Raw genomic sequence first — 19,812 nt, forward strand, 5'->3', positions numbered from 1 at the left:
TGTGCTCATGGTGGGGGGGGGGGAGGGCAAGAGACTGGAGGTGCACAGTGCCCCCTCTCCCAGCAGTGGAGAGCCTGGTGGAGTGGCCCAAAGGCTGTGGTTTAACAAATCTCAGTGCATTGAGTCCAGGCCCTTCCCTAAGCCACAGCTGTGGGTTTTCTGAGAAAAGCCTGAAGCTGAGGCAGCAAACCACTGAGACATCAGAGCCAGCGTGAAATGACCACTGGGCTAGCAGGCGGGCTGACCCTAAGGGCACCCTGCAGCTGCCATCCAACAAAGCAGTTTATGAATACAGTGTATCTTGATCAGTGTCACCCCTCTCAACATCACCCATCTCCCCCCTACCTAGCCCTTCCCTCATTCGTCTTAATTTTGAAGAATATACAATGGATTCCTGACTATATTCTCCCTCTCCTCCTCTCTTCATTTGTCGACCCTTCTCCCCTCGACCCCACCCCACCCACTTCCTGATTTTTTTTTTTTTTTTTTTTGGCCATTCCTGGGGCTTGGTCTCTGTCCCTGGCTTCTTCTTACTCAAGGCTAGCACTCTGCCACTTGAGCCACAGCGCCACTTCTGGCCATTTTCTGTATATGTGGTGCTGGGGAATCGAACCCAGGGCCTCATGTATACGAGGCAAGCACTCTTGCCACTAGGCCATATCCCCAGCCCTCACTTCCCGATGTTTTAATGAACTTTGATTTTGCCTTTCTAAGGAATTACGCGATTTGAGGTCTCCCATTTTCTTTCTGTTGTTGGTGCTTTTAATGAGACTTGTATCCAAGACCTTGAGCTCTTGCTCAGCTTTTTTTGGTCATAGCTGGTGTTCTACCACTTGAACCAAGCTTCCGTTTCCATATGTTTTGCTGGTTATTTGGAGATAAAGAGTCTTACGAGTTAGACTGGCTTCAAACCTAAATCCTTAGATCTCAACCTCCTTAGTAGCTAGGATTCCAGGTGTGGACACTGGTACTCAACCACTTTCAATTGTTTAATCCTTCTAGAAACGCTCTAGACGTGGGCATTAGTATTGTTTCTAATTTATAGGGGAGAAGCTGAAGCTGAGAGATTTAGCCAACTTCTCCAGTGTCAAGCAGTAGCTAATGACAACTGGAACTCAAATCCTGATTCCACAGCCTGTGCTCTTAGCCATGATCTATATTGATTCTTTTTAAAGCAGGATGTGGGAAAGATGATAACTGACTGCATTGGTTCACTCACTCACTCACTCACTCATTCATTCATTCACTCGTCTAGTAAACAATAACTAGCCACTACCATAATACCAGCCACTCTTGGAAGCTGGAGATGGGGAGTGAGAGGCAAAGTCATAGTCTTTCCTCTTGAGACTTTCATACCATGGTGACAGGACATGGAAGGACATGTTCCTATGGATGGTGGTGGCAAGAAGAGGAGCTAATCAAGAGGGCAATTCTGGCAGAGTAAGTGGAAGTGAGGGTGGGCAGGGAGGAGGGTATAGCAAGCATGCAGCTTGGGTTGAGCTGACCAGAAGTAGGGAGGAGACAGAGAGTCCTTGAATAGCAGACAGAGGTAGACATTGAGCAAAGGTCACCCTGTGGGCTTGTGGGTAGGGGCTGCCTGAGGTCTCATCTCCAGTGAGCTAGGGGGAGAGACCCCACAGGCACCCTGGAAACTTGCCCACAGGGGCCTGGCAGTGAACGGCTGTACTTTCTCGGTTGTCCAGTGCTGCTGGACAATCTGTGGTTGGGCTTGCATTGCCAGTGAAGGTTTTCAGGCAGCTTCTGTGTCCCCATGGATAGCCCTGGCTAGGCCTCAGGTCTGCGGAGGCTGGCAGCCTGGCCTAGCCAGTCACTGGGAGGGACTCAGCAGACTTGTGGCTCTGCTCTTTAGTTGGTGACCTTGGAAGCTTTTATATTTATTGATTTAGTTAGTGTGCCAGGACAAGGACTTGAACTCAGGGCCTGGGTGCTGTCCCTTAGCTTTTTCGCTCAGTGCTAGCACTCTACCACTTGAGCCATAGCTCTACTTCTGTTTCTGTTGGTGGTGGTGGCTAATTGGAGATAAGAGATTCACAGATTGCTAGCTAGCATCATACCATGATTCTCAGACCTCAGCCTCCTGAGTAGCTAGGATTACAAGTATGAGCCACTGGCGCCAGAGTCCTTGGATGCTTCTGAACTTCTCTGAGCTCCTCTGCAACATGAAGTAACTAAATGATCTCTGTTTCCGTGTGGCCCCAACATTGAGGCTGGGGTGCAAGAGCTTGCAGGAGGGGAACAAATAAGTGAATGGGTGGGGAGGAGAGCAGAGGAGGGCATATTCTGCCAGCTGAGTGCAGAGAATTTGGAAGGGGAATTGATCTGAGCTCCAAGGCCTGGTGGCTAATGCTGCATCTCAGAAAAGAGTAAACCTACTCAGGAAGCTGAGATCTGAAGATCATGGTTTAAAGCCAGCCAAAGAAGGAAAGGCCATGAGCCTTTTTTTGTGTGTGTGTCAGTCCTGGAGCTTGAACTCAGGGCCCGAGCACTGTCCCTGGCTTTTTTTGCTCAAGGCTAGCACTCTACCACTTGAGCCACAGCGCCACTTCTGGTGTTTTCTGTGTATATGGTACTGAGGAATTGAACCCAGGGCTTCATGCTAGGCAAGCACTCTACCGCTAAGTCACAAGCCTATCCATGAGACTCTTATCTCCAGGAAACTACCAAAAAAAAAAATCTGGAAAGTGGAACCATGGCTCAAGTGGTAAAATGCTAGAACCAGCATAGCCCTTCTTCTCTGCCATGTCCCTAAATGCTGTCCTCTCCTTACACCGACCATCTTGGAGTCCTCAGAGCAATGCTATTTCTTGCTAGGTGCCATCCTCATTTTACAGATAAGAAACCAAGGTTCCAGGAGACACAGTGACTCTACACAGGTTTTATGTTGTTAGTGGCAGAGCTGAGATTTGAGCCCAGGTCTATGTGGCTTATTCCACAGCCCTATGATTTTGTACTCGATTGCATAGCCCCTGAAGGATGCCTTCACCCTGCTCAGGCTCCTGGAGGTCCTCCTGGAGGACTAGCTTCTAGTTAGCACCCCAGCAGATCCACCAGGACATGAAGGGGCATGTTGGCTTCTCTCAGGGCGCCTGCCGGGTGGGCTGAGCTGGCTGAGTTTGTTTTGTCAGGTGGGGGTAGTTCCGCCTCTTGGTGGCAGCTTGGCAGGCCCTGGGCTGGGCATGGCAGCACCTATAGGAATGTGATCACCTCCCCCGGGCGTGCCTGGGAGATGATGCCAGGTGTGTGGGTGAAGTATCTGATTGAAATAAATAAGGCCGAGGGAGAATGACAGGAGCCAGGAAGCATCCCAGAAGGCAGTCTGGCTTGGGCCCAGCGGCCCTGACCGCAGCAGCCTGTTCTCCCTTTCTGACCTGGGGCCAGGAGACATGAGCCTTTTCACATCCTGTACAAACCAGGGGTTTGGACACCTTGAAACCGCCGCGCTTCAAGCTTGAAGGGGCAATGGATGACATGCAGTGTCTAGCTTAGAGTCAAGGGCTGTGGTGCAGAGAAAGGACATGGCCTGCTTAAGAGCACTTAGCCTTGGCTAGTGCTGTCCAATTACAGCCTTGAGCTCTTTTGAGGGACTAGGAAGCAGAGGCAGAACCCCAGGTCACTGCTGCTTTGCAGGCCCTCAAGCCACCTTCCAGACCTTGCCTATGCCCAACTCCTTGCTGACCAGTGGGAGGGGTGCTCTCTGGCGCCCCTAGTGGTGGTGGTGAGGAGCCTCCATAGGATTGGAAAGGGAGACCCAGGCTGGAATTCTTACAATACACTTCCAAAAATATTAATGGAACATAGGGCACAAAAGCAACATAGGTGATGCCAGGAACTTAAAAAAAAACAACAACACAAATTTAATTTCCCCATGGAAAAGGCTGCCGCCACCTAGGAAGGTAGCAGCACAGATGAGAGAGAGCTTAGGACCGCCAGCAAGTCCTGTTGCTGCTGGGCTGGTTCTATAACACAATGTCGGGGAAGTACTGTTGAAAAGTGAAGAAGTAGCCAGGGGTTGGTGGCTCACACCTGTAATCCTAGCTGCCCAGGAGGCTGTGATCTGAGGACTATAGTTTGAAGCCAGTTGGGGCAGAAAAGTCAGCGAGACTCTTATCTCCAGTTAACCAGCAAAAAGCCTGAAGTGGAGGTGAGGTTTAGTGATTGAGTGCCAGTCTTGAGTAAAGAAGCCAGGCGAGAGCACAAGACCTTGAGTTCAAGCCCCATTACCCCCCCCACCCCCCACCCTCAGCCCGAATGTCCCAACAAGTAAGCAGCAGCGAGGTAGAGATAAGGACCCCCTTCCCAACCACTCAGCAAAGCATTCCTGCTGCCCCACGTCTCAGGTGGAATGACCTGGGAGAGCCTTTGTGAGGACCCAGTGCGGGTGCTCTCTTCTCATCTGCAATGAGGACATCGGGGTCTGGAGATGATGCTGGGGTTCTGAGGGCCAGGCCAGGAAGACAGCTTGGGGGTGGGGGGTAGAGGGCACCCATCTCCTTGAAATCATCTCCAGAAGAAAAAGTACCCTGGGGTGGGTGGCACAGGCTACCCAGGATGAGCCAGCTCAGGTGGCATTCCCACTTCTCTAAGGGTAGAGTGATGGGACCTTCAAGCTTTGAGGTCTGACAGATAGACATGGAAATCCTCATGTCCACGAGCTGACGTGAATCTTTGTTTTTAAGGAATGGCAACACATCCACCGTGGCTGGATAGTGGAAAGAGTGGAACGAGGCATCAAGTAGAGCATGTGCTTGGTTCATGCTTAGTCCTACATTTATCAAGGGTATAATGGAGGGCCCTGGTGTTCTCCTAGGAAGTACCCGTGTAGCACCTGGAGACTGCTTGGTTCAGGTCCAGGCTCTGGGGAGATGCCAGCAACAAAACCCATAGGAAGCTCGGAGGGAGGCAGCAGCTCAACCGTGTGGGAGGCATTGCATTGGGGAAGCACAGGGTGTTTTTTGGACATGGTAGACAGGGACAGGTGGTCCCAGAAAAGGCCTTCTAGACAAAGTTCTGTCTTGGCTGAAATATAAAGAAGGGTTAACCAGGTTCGAGGAGGGGGCAGGGAAAGTCACTCTGTCTTAAGTTATTGGAATAGGACTCAAGAGAGATGGGACAGCTGGTACCAGAAGCTCACGCCTGTCATCCTAGTGACTTAGGAGGCCGAGATCTGAGAATCACAGTTCAAAGCCAGTCCGGGCAGCAAAGTCTGTGAGACTCTCTTATCTCCAATAAACTACTTAGAAAAAGCTGGAAGTAGCTCTGTGGCTCAAGTGGTAGAGCATTAGCCTTGAGCAAAAGCAGCTCAGGGACAGTGCATAGGTCCACAGTTCAAGCCCCAGGATTGGCAAAAAAGAAAACCAGATGGGATTCAGATGGTAAAACATAATCTTGCTCCTCAGAACAAGATATGGGGATTGAACTCTGGGCCTCACACTCATATGGCATGATTTCCCTGCTGGTTCTCTGCCACCAAGACAATTCTCCAGCCCTGCTTTTTGCTATGTATCTGGAGATCCAGTCTCACAGCCTTTTCTCTGCCTTCATTAGACTTGAACTGCAAACCTCAGGATCTCAGCCTCTCGAGTAGCCAGGGTTACAGGAATGAACTATTAGCACTCGGAGGTTCTTAAAAGCCAGCAGAGAAGTGTTTCCTGGCCTGGACTGTTGTCTACAGAAGTGAGAGAATATGAGGCATGGAGCCATCTCTCCTTTCAAGGTGGCACTACTAGAGATACTCAGACTCACCTCTTCTTCCCCTCCATCTCATTCCTGCTTTCCTGTAGTCCCGGGGATCATGAGGTTCTGGGGTACCCACCCTCATTCCATTCCTTTTGTGCTGTGTGATGGTAGCCTGGGCCCTGAGCTATGATGGTCAGGATTGAGGTCTCAGGGCCTCTTTCCTAGAGAAGTAGCTAAGAAAGTGGCCAAGGGATGTGGATGGAAGAGATGAGAAGCTACTTGCCCAGGAGAGGTGGGAAGAGAGAGAAGCTCTTTGCAGGGGGGTGACAGGGCACTTGGGACCCTCGCAACCATGGACAGGTTAGGCTTGGGGCATTGGAATTGGACGCCAGGTACTGGACTTGGGTCACTTGCCTGGATCCTGTCCCCTGACCTCCCCTGCCTTTGCTCTCCTTTCTACAGAGACTTAAGAACCCATTCTGCTTTTGATGCACTCACAAAAATAAAGTTGCGAATAATCCCTAGAGAGGAAGACGAATAAACAAGCTTTAAAAATGCAAAAGGAAATGTGTCCTTTATTAAAAAAGAAAAAAAAAAGAAGTGGAAAAAAATGCAGAGGAGGGCCACAGCCAACTCCCTTGAGTGAAAGTTTCCAGCTGTTGAGACAGAAGGTCCCAGCGTCCTCAGGGCACTGGGGGGAACCCAAGGGTGAGAAGTTGCAGTCCGGGCTCAGTATGGGTTCAACTCAGAGTTAGGGTCCAGCTCAGTGGCCACCATGAGGGATCCAAGTCTTGTTTTTTTTGTTGTTGTTTTTGTTTGGCCAGTCCCGGGCCTTGGACTCAGGGCCTGAGCACTGTCCCTGGCTTCTTCTTGCTCAAGGCTAGCACTCTACCACTTGAGCCACAGCGCCACCTCTGGCCGTTTTCTATATATGTGGTGCTGAGGAATTGAACCTAGGGCTTCATGTATACGAGGCAAGCACTCTTGCCACTAGGCCATATTCCCAGCCCCCAAGTCTTCAATTTTCTCCATCCTGAGGACAGCTCTGCTATGGGAACCAGGCAAAGACAACAGAGGGCTGCTGTACCTGGAAGAGTAGGGCTAAGAAAGAGATTTCAACAGGCACGAAGTACAGAGATGCCTGGGACGAAGAGGAAGGCCTTCAAGGTCAAGGCTGGCTAAGTTAGACCTGGAGGCCTAGCCAGGATTTCATGGACTCAGAGGCCTCCAGATAGACAGAACAGTGTAAGCACAGGCCAAGGTAGGAAATCCCTCTGGTTTAAGACCAGAGAGGTCTAATCTTCTTAAACATGTATTTATTTACTTGCTAGGTTTTTTTTTCTTTTTTTATTCAGCTACTGGGGCTTGGACTCAGGGGCCTGGGCCCTGTCCCTGAGCTTTTGTGCTCAAGGCTAGTGCTCTACCATGTGAGCCACAGCTCCATTTCCAACTTTGTAGTGGTTAATGGAGATAAGAGTGTCACAGACTTTCCTCCCCAGGCTGACTTTGAACCGGGATCCTCAGATCTCAGTCACCTGACTATTCAGACTACCAGTAATCAGCCTTCTTACCAGTTTCATTGTGATATATCTCACAGACATACCGTAGACCCCACCTACTGAATATATATAATTTACCACTATGTAACATCACAGTTATTCATAGCATAATTTTAGAATTGATTTTAGAATGTCTTTATCAAGTCCCAAAGAAATCATGGCTCCATTAGCAGTCATCCCCATTCCCCAAGCCTGTTCTGTGGCTGATCTACTGTCTGTCTCTAGACTAGCTTGTTCTGGACATTTACTGTAAATAGAATCATACGTAGCCTGTGAATCTGGCTTCTTTCATTTAATGTAACAATTTCAGGGCTCATCTATACCATTGTGTTTTCCTTTTCGTCTTATTCTTTTTTTTTTCTGGTTGAGTAGTATTCCCAGATGAATACTATATGTGGTATGAGCATATCATATTCTTGTCTGTCCATTCATCAGTTAGTGGATGTTGTCTACTTTGTTCCCACCTCACTCAGAGGCAGGGATGTGTGAGGGTCCATGTCGGACTGTCCTCTGCCCCTGCCCCATTCTCCCCTGACATCATTATGTCCTGCCTGATGGCTCTTTACAACGCTGGAAAAGAGTCAGAATAGCTGGTATTTATTTCCTCTGCAAATCAGGTATCTTATTTTCCTGTGGCCTGCTTGTGAGGGCCAAAGTTAGTTAAACACATAGAGAAGTGTAGGCTGTATAGTTAGGTTAGAGGAGGGAAAGTCAGCAACAGGAAGTTGCTGGCCCAGGGAAAGACTTGGTTAGGACTGCCAAGGCCCACAAGTTAAGGGTAAACCAGGGCTAATCTGTGGTGCCCGCCCCATCTACACACTCATGGGTGATACTTTGTTTATAGGCAAGGCTGCCTGTATTTTGCTGCTCCCATTTGACAGATGAGGACACTAAGGTACTACATGAAAGACATCGGGCATTCAGGGACAGAAAGGAATCAAGGCTAAATTCCCCAGTTCTGCTACTAGTAGCAGCCAAGCCCTGGCCTTTGTGTTCTGCCTGGTTTGGAGTTCACGGGAGAAGACACAAAAACAAGGGAGTTGTGCTATTTCAGTCTCCTAAAAATAGAACACCAAATTCCACCCCAACCCAAAGCAAAAACACAAGCCAGGGCTTTAATTACCACTTTTTTTTCTTCCTTCCTGTTTTATTTTTTGTTTTGTTTTCATTTTTTTGTTGTTGTTGGTTTTCTTCTCCAGCCAGAAAATATCATGTTGTTAGACAAGAATATTCCCATTCCACACATCAAGCTGATTGACTTTGGCCTGGCTCACGAAATTGAAGATGGAGTTGAATTTAAGAACATTTTTGGGACGCCGGAATTTGTCGGTGAGTTTTCAGGCTTGTTACTCTCTCAGCTGAGAAGCCAACATCCAAAGAGTTGAGAACAGCCAGGTGCTGGTAGCTCAGATCTATAATCCTAGCTATTCAGGAGGCTGAGATCTGAGGATTGTGGTTGGAAGCCAGACTGGGCAGGAAAGTTTTTGAGACTCTTATCTCCAGCTAACCACCAAAAAGCCAGAAGTGGCGCTGTGGCTCGAGTGGAAGAATGCTAGCCTTGAGCAAAATAAGTTCAGGGACAGTGCCCAGACCCTGAATTCAAGCCCTAAGATTAGCACACCAATAACAACAAAAGTTGATAACAAAAAGAAATCCCAGGAACAAGTCTCCTAGGGCCGTGTGTGATCTCGGGGCTCATGATGAGAGATGGCACCTAGTGGGTAGGAAGGAAGAAAGTGTCTGCTCATTGAATAGCCAGGCAAGATTGAGTCTTTGCTCCAAGGGGGACAAGGTGGAGCTGGAAAACGTTGTAAAGTTCAGACTTCCCAGAACTTGGGAACTTACTCTTTAGATGAGTTTATTATGTGGATTTAGAAATCACCTCTGCCTCTAGCAGACTCAGCCTTCTCTGAAGTAGCTTTTGGCTTACATCTACCTACCCGCCTCCCCTGGGTGCCCAGCCTGTATTCATTCCTGCAGATGCCCGGCTTTAGAGCACCCTGGACACTCCCTTCTTTCTGTGCCTCTCCCCTCTGGTCCAGGTCCCACCTATCCTGCCCCTCAATGCCTTGTTATAAGGCTTGGGCCAGAAGTTGGGGGACACAAATATCCTTAAGAGAGGAAAGGAATGAGTGCTTAGCTGTTTTGTTTGTTTTGCTTTTTTAGTATAGTCTTGTAAATGCTTCTGCTTGCGCTACCCTTGTACCAAATTTCCTCCTAATCTCAATCTCCCAGGTAAGCTCAGAACTCCCTGTATAGTAGGCCTCAAAGCTCACAATCCTCCTTGTATGCCTCCCTCCCAAATGCTGGGATTACAGATATGAGCCACTAAGTGTAATCTGCTCTTGAATCTTTCCATGAAGCAGGCCCAAGCTCTTCTTCTTCTTCAAGGATCTCTCCTTTCTCTTGCACTCATTTTCCTGCCAACCTTTTAAAAGGTCATGGATAATTTGATTTCTGTTTTCTTCCTCTGGACACTGTCCATGCTCACTGCACCTTGCTATGTGCTTCTCTTCTGTCTTTGGCAGAGCACTCTCCTGGTCCCCACATGATTGGCTCAGCTCTTATTTCTACCTGGGCCTTGGTGTCCCCAGATCTGATGGCTCTGCCCCACCAGCTAGCCTCCAGCTGCCTCTCAAGGTCATCATCTCATTTCAGCCACCCCAAGAAGGTTATCTGCTCCTCAGGAGAGAGGTCCTTCATTCAGACCAAACTCTTAGGAAGATGCAGTCCCTTTGCTTCTCCATCGCCCTCCAGTACTGACCTGCAGGCATCCATGGGACATTTCCAAAGCAGGTCTTGTCAAGCTAGGCACTGGAGGCCTCCCGCCTGTAACCCTAGCAACTCAGGAGGCTGAGATCTAAGGATCGTGGCTCAAGGCAAATCCAGGCAGGAAAGTTGGTGAGACCCTTATCTCCAATAGAATACCAAAAAGCCAGACGTAGAGCTGTTGCTCACTTGGTAAAGCACCTAGGCTTGAGCAAAGAAAGCTCAGGGACAGTGCCTAGGCCCTGAGTTCAAACTCCAGGATGGCACAAAGAAACAACACAATTAAAACAACAACAACAGCTCTTGTCACTAGACTTCCATTTTTCCTTCCTATCCTTTGTTTCTTTCTTATTCTTCTTATCACCTTTCTCTTTCAATTCAGGTGATCCTGTCTCCTACCCACCCGCTCCCCCTCACTAGGAAGTCCTATTTGTCATGGGTTTCAACCAAGTTCACAGGCAGCTCGCGTCTCAATCTATGTGGGTTGCCATAACAAAATGCCTTAGCTGGCATCGTTCATAAACAACAGACCGTGTTACTCACAGTTCTAGGGGCCAGCCAGCCCAAGGCAAAGAAGGCAGGCCCAGTGTGGCCCATTATGGCCTCCCAGGAACGAGGAATAACAAAGCTCCCGGAGGTCTTCTGCAGGTTCTATTCTCCTGCCCTACTCACCTCCTGAAGTCTTGTACTTGGGATTCAAAATATTTTGGCCATGACAACTTCTTTTTCCTCCCCTCCTGGGCCTTCCCCTCTCTTGCTAAGCAGCTCAGGCTAGCCTCAAACTGGCAGTCTTCCCTCCAATACCTCCCAACAGCTGTGATTACAGGTGTGTGCTACTGTACCAAGCTTGTGCTGTAGCAATGTCTTTCCTTAACATTCTCAGATCTAGGTTATCTCCATCCGCTGCTGGGGTTTCCTTACGGGAGATTTAGGATGGAGACATTTGGCACCACATTCCCTAGAGTCCAATTTGAAACATCTCCTCCCATTTCTACCTTTTCTTGACTCCTGGATGTGACTGACTTCTTTCCAGCTCCAGAAATCGTGAACTACGAGCCCTTGGGACTGGAGGCAGACATGTGGTAAGGGATCTTTTCTTGAGGGGAAGCCCCTTAGACCCTGCTCTAGGTGTGACACCCCTTTGATTGTGAGATTCCCTTTTTCCACACTCACCTTTCAGAGCCTCTGCTGCTCCAGGCGTGTGGCACCTGTGACCAGAGCAGGTGGAGGCAGCCAGGTCTGGACTGAGGACCCTTAGCTCATTTGTCAGCCTGGGAGGAGCCAGGGGCGTTGGGGTCAGGGTGTGGGCTCACCCAGTGTCTGCCCCAGCTGCAGTCAGATATCAGGAACAGTGGCTCTTCCAGTCAGCCCACCATGTGTTCCGTGGCAGCCTCTGAGGTGATGGGTACCACATCAGTCCGGGAACACTGCAGAGATCGATTCTGTGCACAGAAACGGCATGGCTGCTTTATAGTTGGCTGAGCGCCTGGTTTTCCACAGTCCTGCCTGCAGTCGTATGAGATGGTTCCTCCTAGCCTCGTTGATATGGAAAAGAGGCTCAAAGGTGACGAGAGACACCCTCAAATAGCAGAATCTACAAGTATGAGGGGTCCATAGATTTAGTGTGTAGAGCTTGATGACGCCAAATGGGTCTTATGCCACTTCTTAAGAGTGGGATGGAGAAGATTGTAGGCTGGGGATAGCTGGGGGGGTCGGGGGTGGAGGCTGCCTGGAAGAAGAGGAAGACTAAGAGACTCTTGGAGCCAGACAGCCCTGACTCGACTCTTCTTTGCTTGCAGGAGCATCGGGGTCATCACCTACATCCTGTGAGTATCTCCAATCCCTGGGGTTCCAATCCAGCTTAGATCAGAGTGGGGGGAGGAGGGCATGAGGGATGGGCTGACATTTACAGAGAACCCATCGTAAACTGGGTGTATTACACCTACCCAGCACACCTGAGGCTGAGTGCTCTGAGCTCCATTCCCTCAACCCTGGTCATTCACTGGACGCTGGGGTTGAAGTGGAGCAGGAATCCAGAGGTGCATCTGCTCTCCTGCCTGGCCTGTGTCTCTGTATTTCTGCCTAGAATTCCAGGGCTCCCCCTGCCCCCAGACTTCCAATGCACAGTGAGAGTGCATTGGGACTCAGGAGCCTTGGGACAGGGCTAGAGGTGTGGCTCCGTGGGAGACAAATGGCCCTCGGTGCCCAAGGCATTGGGTTCAATCCCCAGTGTTACAAGAGAGAGAAAGAGACAGACAGACAGACAGAGACACAGGGTTGTTCCAAGGAGGAACAACCCTGAAGCAGCCTGTGCCTGCCCCTCCTGCTGCTCTTCTTTTTCGTCCCCTCTTTCATCCTTTTCCCAGTTATCTGTTTCTTTCCCATACTCTCTCATCCTTCTCTTTCCTTCTTTCCTGTCCTGGTCATCTAGTTGCTTTAAGCAGAGATTTCTTGCCTCATTTGTCCATCAGGCCTCACCTGGAGCTGAAGACCTTATGCTCTTGCTTTCTGTTCTGGTGTGGTGACTTTTGATGGGTGATTTACCTTTGGGCCTGTTTTTGCACCAGAAAAATAAGTCACAAACATCCTGCTGCAGAAAGGGGGTGGATACGTACCGTGTGCACATATCCTAGGCCTGTGCTATGGTGTCCCTGGCATGTGGAGGGGATTCCATCTGCCTCCTGGCCCTTCCCCTCACAGCAAACGCACAAACACAGGAAATGCTATTTTTGTGTGTGCCATTCCAGGAGCTTGAACTCAGGGCCTAGGAGCTGTCCCTGAGCTTCTTTTGCTCAGGGATTGCACAATAGTACTTGAGCCACAGGACCACTTCTGGCTTTTTGGTGGTCATTTGGAGAGAAGAGTCTCACAGACTTTCCCCCCAAGCTGGCTCTGAACCACAAGCCACAGACTTCAGCCTCCTGAGTAGCTAGGATTATGCACCTGACTAGCAAGTGTTATTTTTATGACATGGTAGGGTTAATGTCAGCCCCTAGCCAGAAGGGGAAAAGAAAGGAACACCAGTGTTCCACAGTGGAGGGATCATTCTCAGAAGAACCACCCCACCCCACCCCCGCCCAAATCAGTACATGGGCTGGGCTGGTAGCCCTGTATAACAACATGGCCAACTCTCCCCTGAGCTTAGTAGAGTTGTGGGTTTTTTAGGGGAAGAGGGGTATCTGTACTGGGACTTAAACTCAGGGTTTCTCTCATATGCTCTTAGCTTTTGTTTTGCTCAAGGCTGGCCCTCTACCACTTGAGCCACACCTCTAGTCCAGCTTCTTCCCCCCCCCACTCCCCCCACCTCCCGCTGGTTAATTGGAGATGGAGTCCCTGGGACTTTTCTACTAGGGCTGGCTTTTGAATCGCAACCCTCAGATCTCAGCTTCTTGAGTCACTAGGATTATAGACATGAGCCACTGATACCCAGCTCCTCTCAACTACTGAAACACTCAAAAGACAAAGTCTCTCTCCTCCAGATACTTGGCAGGAGCTACGTCAGGTGTGTTGAATGGCATTGTGAAGTCTGAGGGTTGGCTGCCCAGAGAGACCAGGCTGGGTTGGCAGGCACCTCCCGCTGGCCATGCACAGTACAGGACAGGGTTCTGGGAATGTATCACCCCCACTGCCATCCACTTTCCCATAGTCATGTGGTTATTCCTCTGTTGTACTCAGCCTAAGCGGAGCCTCCCCTTTCCTGGGAGACACGAAGCAGGAAACACTGGCAAATATCACAGCGGTGAGTTACGACTTTGACGAGGAATTCTTCAGCCAGACTAGTGAGCTGGCCAAGGACTTCATTCGAAAGCTTCTGGTGAAAGAAACCCGGTAAGAGGATGGGGGAGAAATCACTAGTTTCTCAGGTACAGATTATCTCCTGCTGCCCATCTCAAAGATGTGTCAGGCTGTCCTCACTGGGCCACAGCTGACACCTGCGCCATTGAGCTCTAACACTGGACGGGGGCTATGGCTGGCCTCCATCTTGTTCACGCAAGCCTTTCTGCCTTCTACTAAAAGAACGATATTAGGTGTCTGTGTGCACACGCCTTACTTCTGCACATGTGTATTTGGAAGTCAACCCAGAGTTCTCAAGGCTTCTACAGTCTGACCCAAAGGCACCTGAACCTCAGAAAGAGCTTCCCATGGTTTAGATCCTACCTGCACACAGAGTGGTGCATGGCACCGGAAGAAGGCAAGCAGGCAGGGAGAAAGCACAGGCTTAGCAATGGAGACCTGGCTCTGGCAGGTTCTGAAAGAATAGTGAGTTTTACAACACTCCTATAGGCCTTTCAGCTTTGGAACTGTTAGGCCTTTCAGCTTTGGAACTGAAGATGAGAATTAGGTGGCAAGACCTCTCTGTGGAGAATCTTCCAAGTGTATGGGAAATTTAAGCCGTTTCATGGCTATCTGGGTTTCCCCCATCATGCTGTTTTGATGGCTTAGTTAAAGAATTCCAAAAAAGATGGGGATTCAGACAGCTGTTCTCAGTGTCTGCCAGCATGAATGGTCACCACTTTCTAATCTTCATTGCAGGAAACGGCTCACCATCCAAGAAGCTCTCAGACACCCCTGGATTACGGTAAGGGCACAGTGGTGATTTCCCGTGATCAGGACTATTCTGTCACCAAGGCTGGCCGTGGTAGCCAAATGCAGAGGACCTGTAGGAGGGGCTTTGCTTGACTCTTGGGCACAGATGACAGCTAAGCTGGGGCTCCCAAAAGGATTGGGCTTGTTCAAATAGGGTTATGCTGCCTTAAGTTTATATTTCATGCGTTCACATTGCTTATGAAATGAAACCCTTACAACTCTCAGGCTCACACCTTGTAATCTTTGCTATTCAGGAGGCTGAGCTCTGAGGATTGTGGTTCAAAGCCAGCCTGGGCAGGAAAGTATATGAAAGTCTTATTCCCAATTAACCACCAAGGTGGAAGTAGAACTGTGGCTTATGTGGTAGAGCACTAGCCTTAAGCACTAACACTCAGGGACAGCACCCAGACCTTGAGTTCAAACCCCAGGATGGCTCCCAAAATCTCAGTTGAACCATTTCTTTTCTTTTTTCTTTCTTTCTTGATCAGTCCTAGGGCTTGGACTCAGGGCTTGAGCACTGTCCCTGGCTTCTTTTTGCTCAAGGCTAGCACTCTGCCACTTGAGCCACAGTGCCACCTCTGGCCATTTTCTGTATATGTGGTGCTGGGGAATCGAACCTAGGGCTTCACGTATACGAGGCAAGCACTCTTGCCACTAGGTCATATTCCCAGTCCTCAGTTGAACCTTTTCCCTTTGAGACCATCTTCTAAAACGTTCTTTGACTTTGGGACAGGTCCCCATCATTTCTCAAAGCAGAAAGCAGGGCTGGTGGATTATAGAGAGATCAGTGGCAATGAACAAATCCTGATTTAGTATCCAAGGCTCCTTCTTTCTGGCTTTTGGCATTCTGAGGAGAAGATGACATTCAAATCTATCACATGGCTTCCCCAGGCGCCCCAAGGTCTGAGGAACTGGGCCCTGGGACAGAGCGAGGAAATTATGTTCCCACTTAAGAGGGTGGCAACACCAAGGTGAATCTCTGCCTCACTTCCTTTTTAATGGAGGCACCAGCTGCTGTTGTTTTTTTTCAGAGGATCTTGCCCTCTGTTACAGTGAAAATCACCTTGGAAGGCTGACATTCAGACCAGGGTCCTGGCCCTCGTTGTACCAGCTGATGAACTAAGCACTCCCCAGATTTCTGCTTCAGCTGGCTGTTCAGTGAGAAAGCTAGCGAAGATGACTCACGTGCAGATTTTTTTAAAGGGCAGAGGACTATGGGTAATGGGAAGCAGGAAGGGTTGCAGTAATCTGGGAGGAGGTCCAGTTCACTTCCTCCTGGAAGGGAAGGAAAGGCTGAGGACTCTTCAGATGGGGGTGAGCCCACATGCCAGCGCTAGGGAGTCTCTCGGGCTCCTTCCTGATGAGCATGCTGTTTCCAAGGCCTAAGGAACCCTGAAAGAAAGACACCCCTCAGCCTCTCTCGGCCAGCTGTGGCCTGATGTGCCCCAGCCCTTGCGTGGGTGTGTGTAAAATCCTGGCTGCAGCCTGCTTGTCTGCATGAGGCCTTTGAAATGCTGTGTGTGTGTTTGTGTGTGTGCGTGTGTGTGAAGACTCCCTCTAATGACCTTGGACTCCTCTGCTCTTGGAGTGAGTATGCAGGCAACACCCCCATACTCTGTGACCTTGCCGATGGCTTGTGGGGGTGCTGGGCTCACCCTGGCTCTCCCCATTGCCTGATACACGCCGTGACTGCCAAAAGGCCATGCACGCGCCTTCTGCCCGCAGCTTCGCCTGTCCTTTGGAATCCACCCCACATTAATATTCTGGTTCTTCTGTCTGAACACCTTGCCAGTCCAAAGGAGAGCTCAGATCCCCCGAACAGCTAAAGACACAGCCCCCCCAGCTGAAGACCAAACGCCTGAGAGAGTATACCCTCAAATGCCACTCCAGCATGCCCCACAACAACTCCTACGTCAACTTTGAGCGTTTTGCCCATGTGGTAGAGGATATGGCTCGGGTGGATCAGGGATGTCGTGCCCTGGCAGAGGTTCATGGCATTCTCCAGGATGACGTGGAGGCTCTGGTCTCCATCTACAATGAGAAGGAGGCTTGGTACCGAGAGATGAATGAGAGCGCCCGGCATGACCTGTCCCAGCTCAGGTACGAGTTCCGGAAGGTGGAGTCCTTGAAGAGGCTCCTTCGAGAAGACCTCCAGGTCACAGGATCCAGCCTTGGAGGGGTGGCTAAGAAGTTGGACCATGTGCAGGCCCAGTTTGAAGCTCTGAGGCGGGAGGTCTCCGCAGACCTCCAGTGGATGCAGGAGCTGGTGGGAGGCTTCCAGCCCGAGAGGAAGGACACAGATGGCCCGGGCTCCGTGTTCTGTCGGGATGCCAGTGAATCCCTGTCTGAACTGCTGCACAGATCACGCACCGAGGAAGTCCTGGCTGGCTTGAAGCTCTGAACGCTGGGATCCAGCCATAGTGCATCTAGGATGATGGACAGAAGCCTGTGTCTTTCACCCTGCCTGGCAGGCACCCAGCTACAGTTATCCTGCAGGGTGTGTGTCTATAGCATAGCCACCCCCCTCCAGAAAATTCACACTCACTGAAGTGCTAGGTTTTTAAAAATTATTATTGTTTATTTTGGTCCTTGTAGTGGAGCTTGAACTCAGGGCCTGGACATTTTTGCTTGGCTTTTCGCTCTAGCACTTGAACCATACCTCCACTTCCAGCTTCTTGCTGTTTCATTGGAAATAAGAGTCTCACAGAACTTCTTTCCAGGCTGACTTTGAACTGTGATCCTCAGGTCTTGGCCTCCTGAATAGTTAGGATGACAGGTGTCTAGCCACTGAACCACTGGCACCCAACTAAGTATTCATTCTATACCTCCTTTACTAGTCTGGTTTTCTGCAAGAGAGCTGGCAGGGCAGTCGAGCTGTTGAAACAATTTAAAGAATGAAAGCCCTCGCCGAGGTACCTTCTCCATGGGAAGGCTGGCTGGTGCCGGGGCACTGCTTGATAATTGATTAGTGATGATGGATTAGTTCATCTCTCACATCCTGCCCACGTCCCTTATGATTGCAGGTTGTGGGCAGTAATGAAGTTAACTAAGGATGATAACTCAGCATGGTACTTGCCTCTGAAAGATACACAGATTGTGTGTGTGTGCGCGCGCACATGCACGTGCGTGTGCATATGTGCAGACACACATGCACACCAAATCTGCGGCTTGAACTTAGGGCCTGGGCACTGTTTCTGAGCTATTTTGCTCAAGGCTAGTACTTTACCACTTGAACCACGCATCCATTTCTGGCTTTTCTTTTTTTTCCTGGTAGTTAATTGGAGATAAGAGTCTCATGGACTTTCTTGCCCAGGCTGGCTTTGAACCATTATCCTCAGATCTCAACCTCCTGAATAGCTAGGATTATAGGTATAAGCCATCAGCGCCTGGACAGATGCAGGGTTTCAAAATGCATAAAGGGGGCTGGGGATATGGCCTAGTGGTAAAGTGCTCGCCTTGTATACATGAAGCCCTGGGTTTGATTCCTCAGCACCACATATATAGAAAAAGCCGGAAGTGGCGCTGTGGCTCAAGTGGTAGAGTGCTAGCCTTGAGCAAAAAGAAGCCAGGGACAGTGCCCAGGCCCTGAGTTCAAGCCCCAGGACTGGCCAAAAAGAAATGCATAAAGTATTTCATTTGAATTGACTTTCACTTTTGCCCTCATGACTGAGACTTCAGGTGAGCCTCAGAGATCATCTCTGCAGGGTAGGAAGGTGGGCGAGGGTGTTCTTCATTTAGCTCTAACCAGTGACTCAGAGGGAGAGTGACTTAGGATCACTCATAGATAGCTGATGGAGATAAAAATGGAAACCCAGGGTGTTCAGCTCTGAGATGAGGTATAGGAGAGGAAGTAGAGAGGTTAACTGTAAACTAAGGTGAGTTCGCCTTACTAATAAAGTTCAGATCCCAGAAGTCAGGGAGTCAATACCATGTATGTTGCCAGATTTGACTGGGCTGTAGGTGATTGTCCTGGGACGTGTGCCCTAGAAGGTGCCATCATTGTTCCTTCTCGGGCTGCTTCATGTCTGAAGCCCAATCTGCAAAGTAAGAGGGAAGAGGCAGCATCCCCCCCATCTTTAGCTCAGAGTCCCAGTGTTGTATTGAGGGTGAACACTGAAAGGTTGTCAACAAGGAGATTCCTTTATTGTGTACCAGGACATTGGACCCTGAGAGGCTGAGAAATTGCATGAGTCTTTGAACAGGGTGGACATAAAGACTGGGAAGTTCAGGGCCAAAGCGTTGAGCATCCTTTGCGGCAGATGGCATGATCTCAGCTTCCGTTCCCTAGAAGACAAGCCAATCAAGATGACCCTACAGGTATGGCATGGCTAATCACCCAGCATCATGCTGGAAGCCTGGGCTGAGGGGAAGATAGTTTTAGTTTCAAAGGGTCTTCATGGCCTCACAAAACAGCCCTGCCAGATATTTGCATTTGATGTGAAACACAGTTTAGAGATGAGGAAACAGGGGAAATGTGATTTATTTATTTTTCTCCAGATCATATCATTAGTGGTAAAAGTAGGGGCCTTCTGTCTTGTGAAGTGAAGAATTCCAGCATTCATCAAGAGTCATACACAGGATAGGATTGGAAATGTGGCTTAGTGGTAGAGTGCTTGCCTAGCATGAAGCCCTGGGTTCGATTCCTCAGTACCACATACACAGGAAAAAGCTGGACGTGGTGCTGTGGCTCAAGAGGCAGAGTGCTAGTTTGAGCAAAAGAAGCTCAGGTACAGGGCCCAGGCCCTGAGTTCAAGTCCTGGGACTAGCAAAATAAAATAAAACCAATCAATCACCAGAGGAGTCACACATAGGCAGAATCCACAGATAAACCACATGCTACCAAAGAGAAGCAGACAGTAGGGCAAAAGCTGCATATCAGCTACCAAACTTGGGAGAGAAGTGCTCCCAACAGGGCACTCGTGCCAAAGCTCCACGATGAGATGGCCCTTGAAGCCTAGAAGCAATGAGAAGACAGAAGGAAAGCTAGAGGGGAGAACACAAGAGTATGATGAAGATATGACAGGTCCAGAAGGGCTTTGGCTATGTGAAAGAGCACTGCCTTTCTCCACAGAATTGTGGGAAGTACACTGGTGGGTCTTGAACTAACGTTGGAGGGGAACACCCAGTGAATAGCACAGACAGGAAGAGCTTTAGGATAACACATAAGATCTTGATCTCATGCAATCTTTTCTTTGGAATC

The 19,812-nt window shown here is 49.5% G+C and overlaps 1 protein-coding gene and 1 long non-coding RNA gene across 5 annotated transcripts in view; both read left to right on the forward strand.

Moving 5' to 3' along the window:
- Dapk2 (death associated protein kinase 2) overlaps positions 1 to 19,812 on the forward strand; it is a 93,893-nt gene that overhangs the window by 62,879 nt on the left and 11,202 nt on the right. For 2 of the 4 annotated variants that reach the window (XM_048332842.1, XM_048332841.1), the window contains 6 exons: positions 8,456 to 8,585; positions 11,059 to 11,107; positions 11,825 to 11,851; positions 13,701 to 13,853; positions 14,559 to 14,604; positions 16,405 to 17,260. In XM_048332842.1, the coding sequence (XP_048188799.1) occupies positions 8,468 to 8,585; positions 11,059 to 11,107; positions 11,825 to 11,851; positions 13,701 to 13,853; positions 14,559 to 14,604; positions 16,405 to 17,013 (1,002 nt within the window). In that variant the 5' untranslated portion in view covers positions 8,456 to 8,467 and the 3' untranslated portion in view covers positions 17,014 to 17,260. Of the gene's footprint in view, positions 1 to 8,455; positions 8,586 to 11,058; positions 11,108 to 11,824; positions 11,852 to 13,700; positions 13,854 to 14,558; positions 14,605 to 16,404; positions 17,261 to 19,812 lie in introns of those variants that run through there. The other 2 variants (XM_048332839.1, XM_048332840.1) reach the window with 2 other exon arrangements.
- On the forward strand, positions 5,632 to 6,845 carry LOC125340939. Its single transcript, XR_007208841.1, has 2 exons — positions 5,632 to 6,490; positions 6,713 to 6,845. It is a non-coding gene; the product is annotated as an uncharacterized LOC125340939 (long non-coding RNA).

This window comes from Perognathus longimembris, chromosome 23 (assembly GCF_023159225.1).
Source record: "Perognathus longimembris pacificus isolate PPM17 chromosome 23, ASM2315922v1, whole genome shotgun sequence".
In the NCBI taxonomy this organism is placed as follows: Eukaryota; Metazoa; Chordata; class Mammalia; order Rodentia; family Heteromyidae; genus Perognathus; species Perognathus longimembris.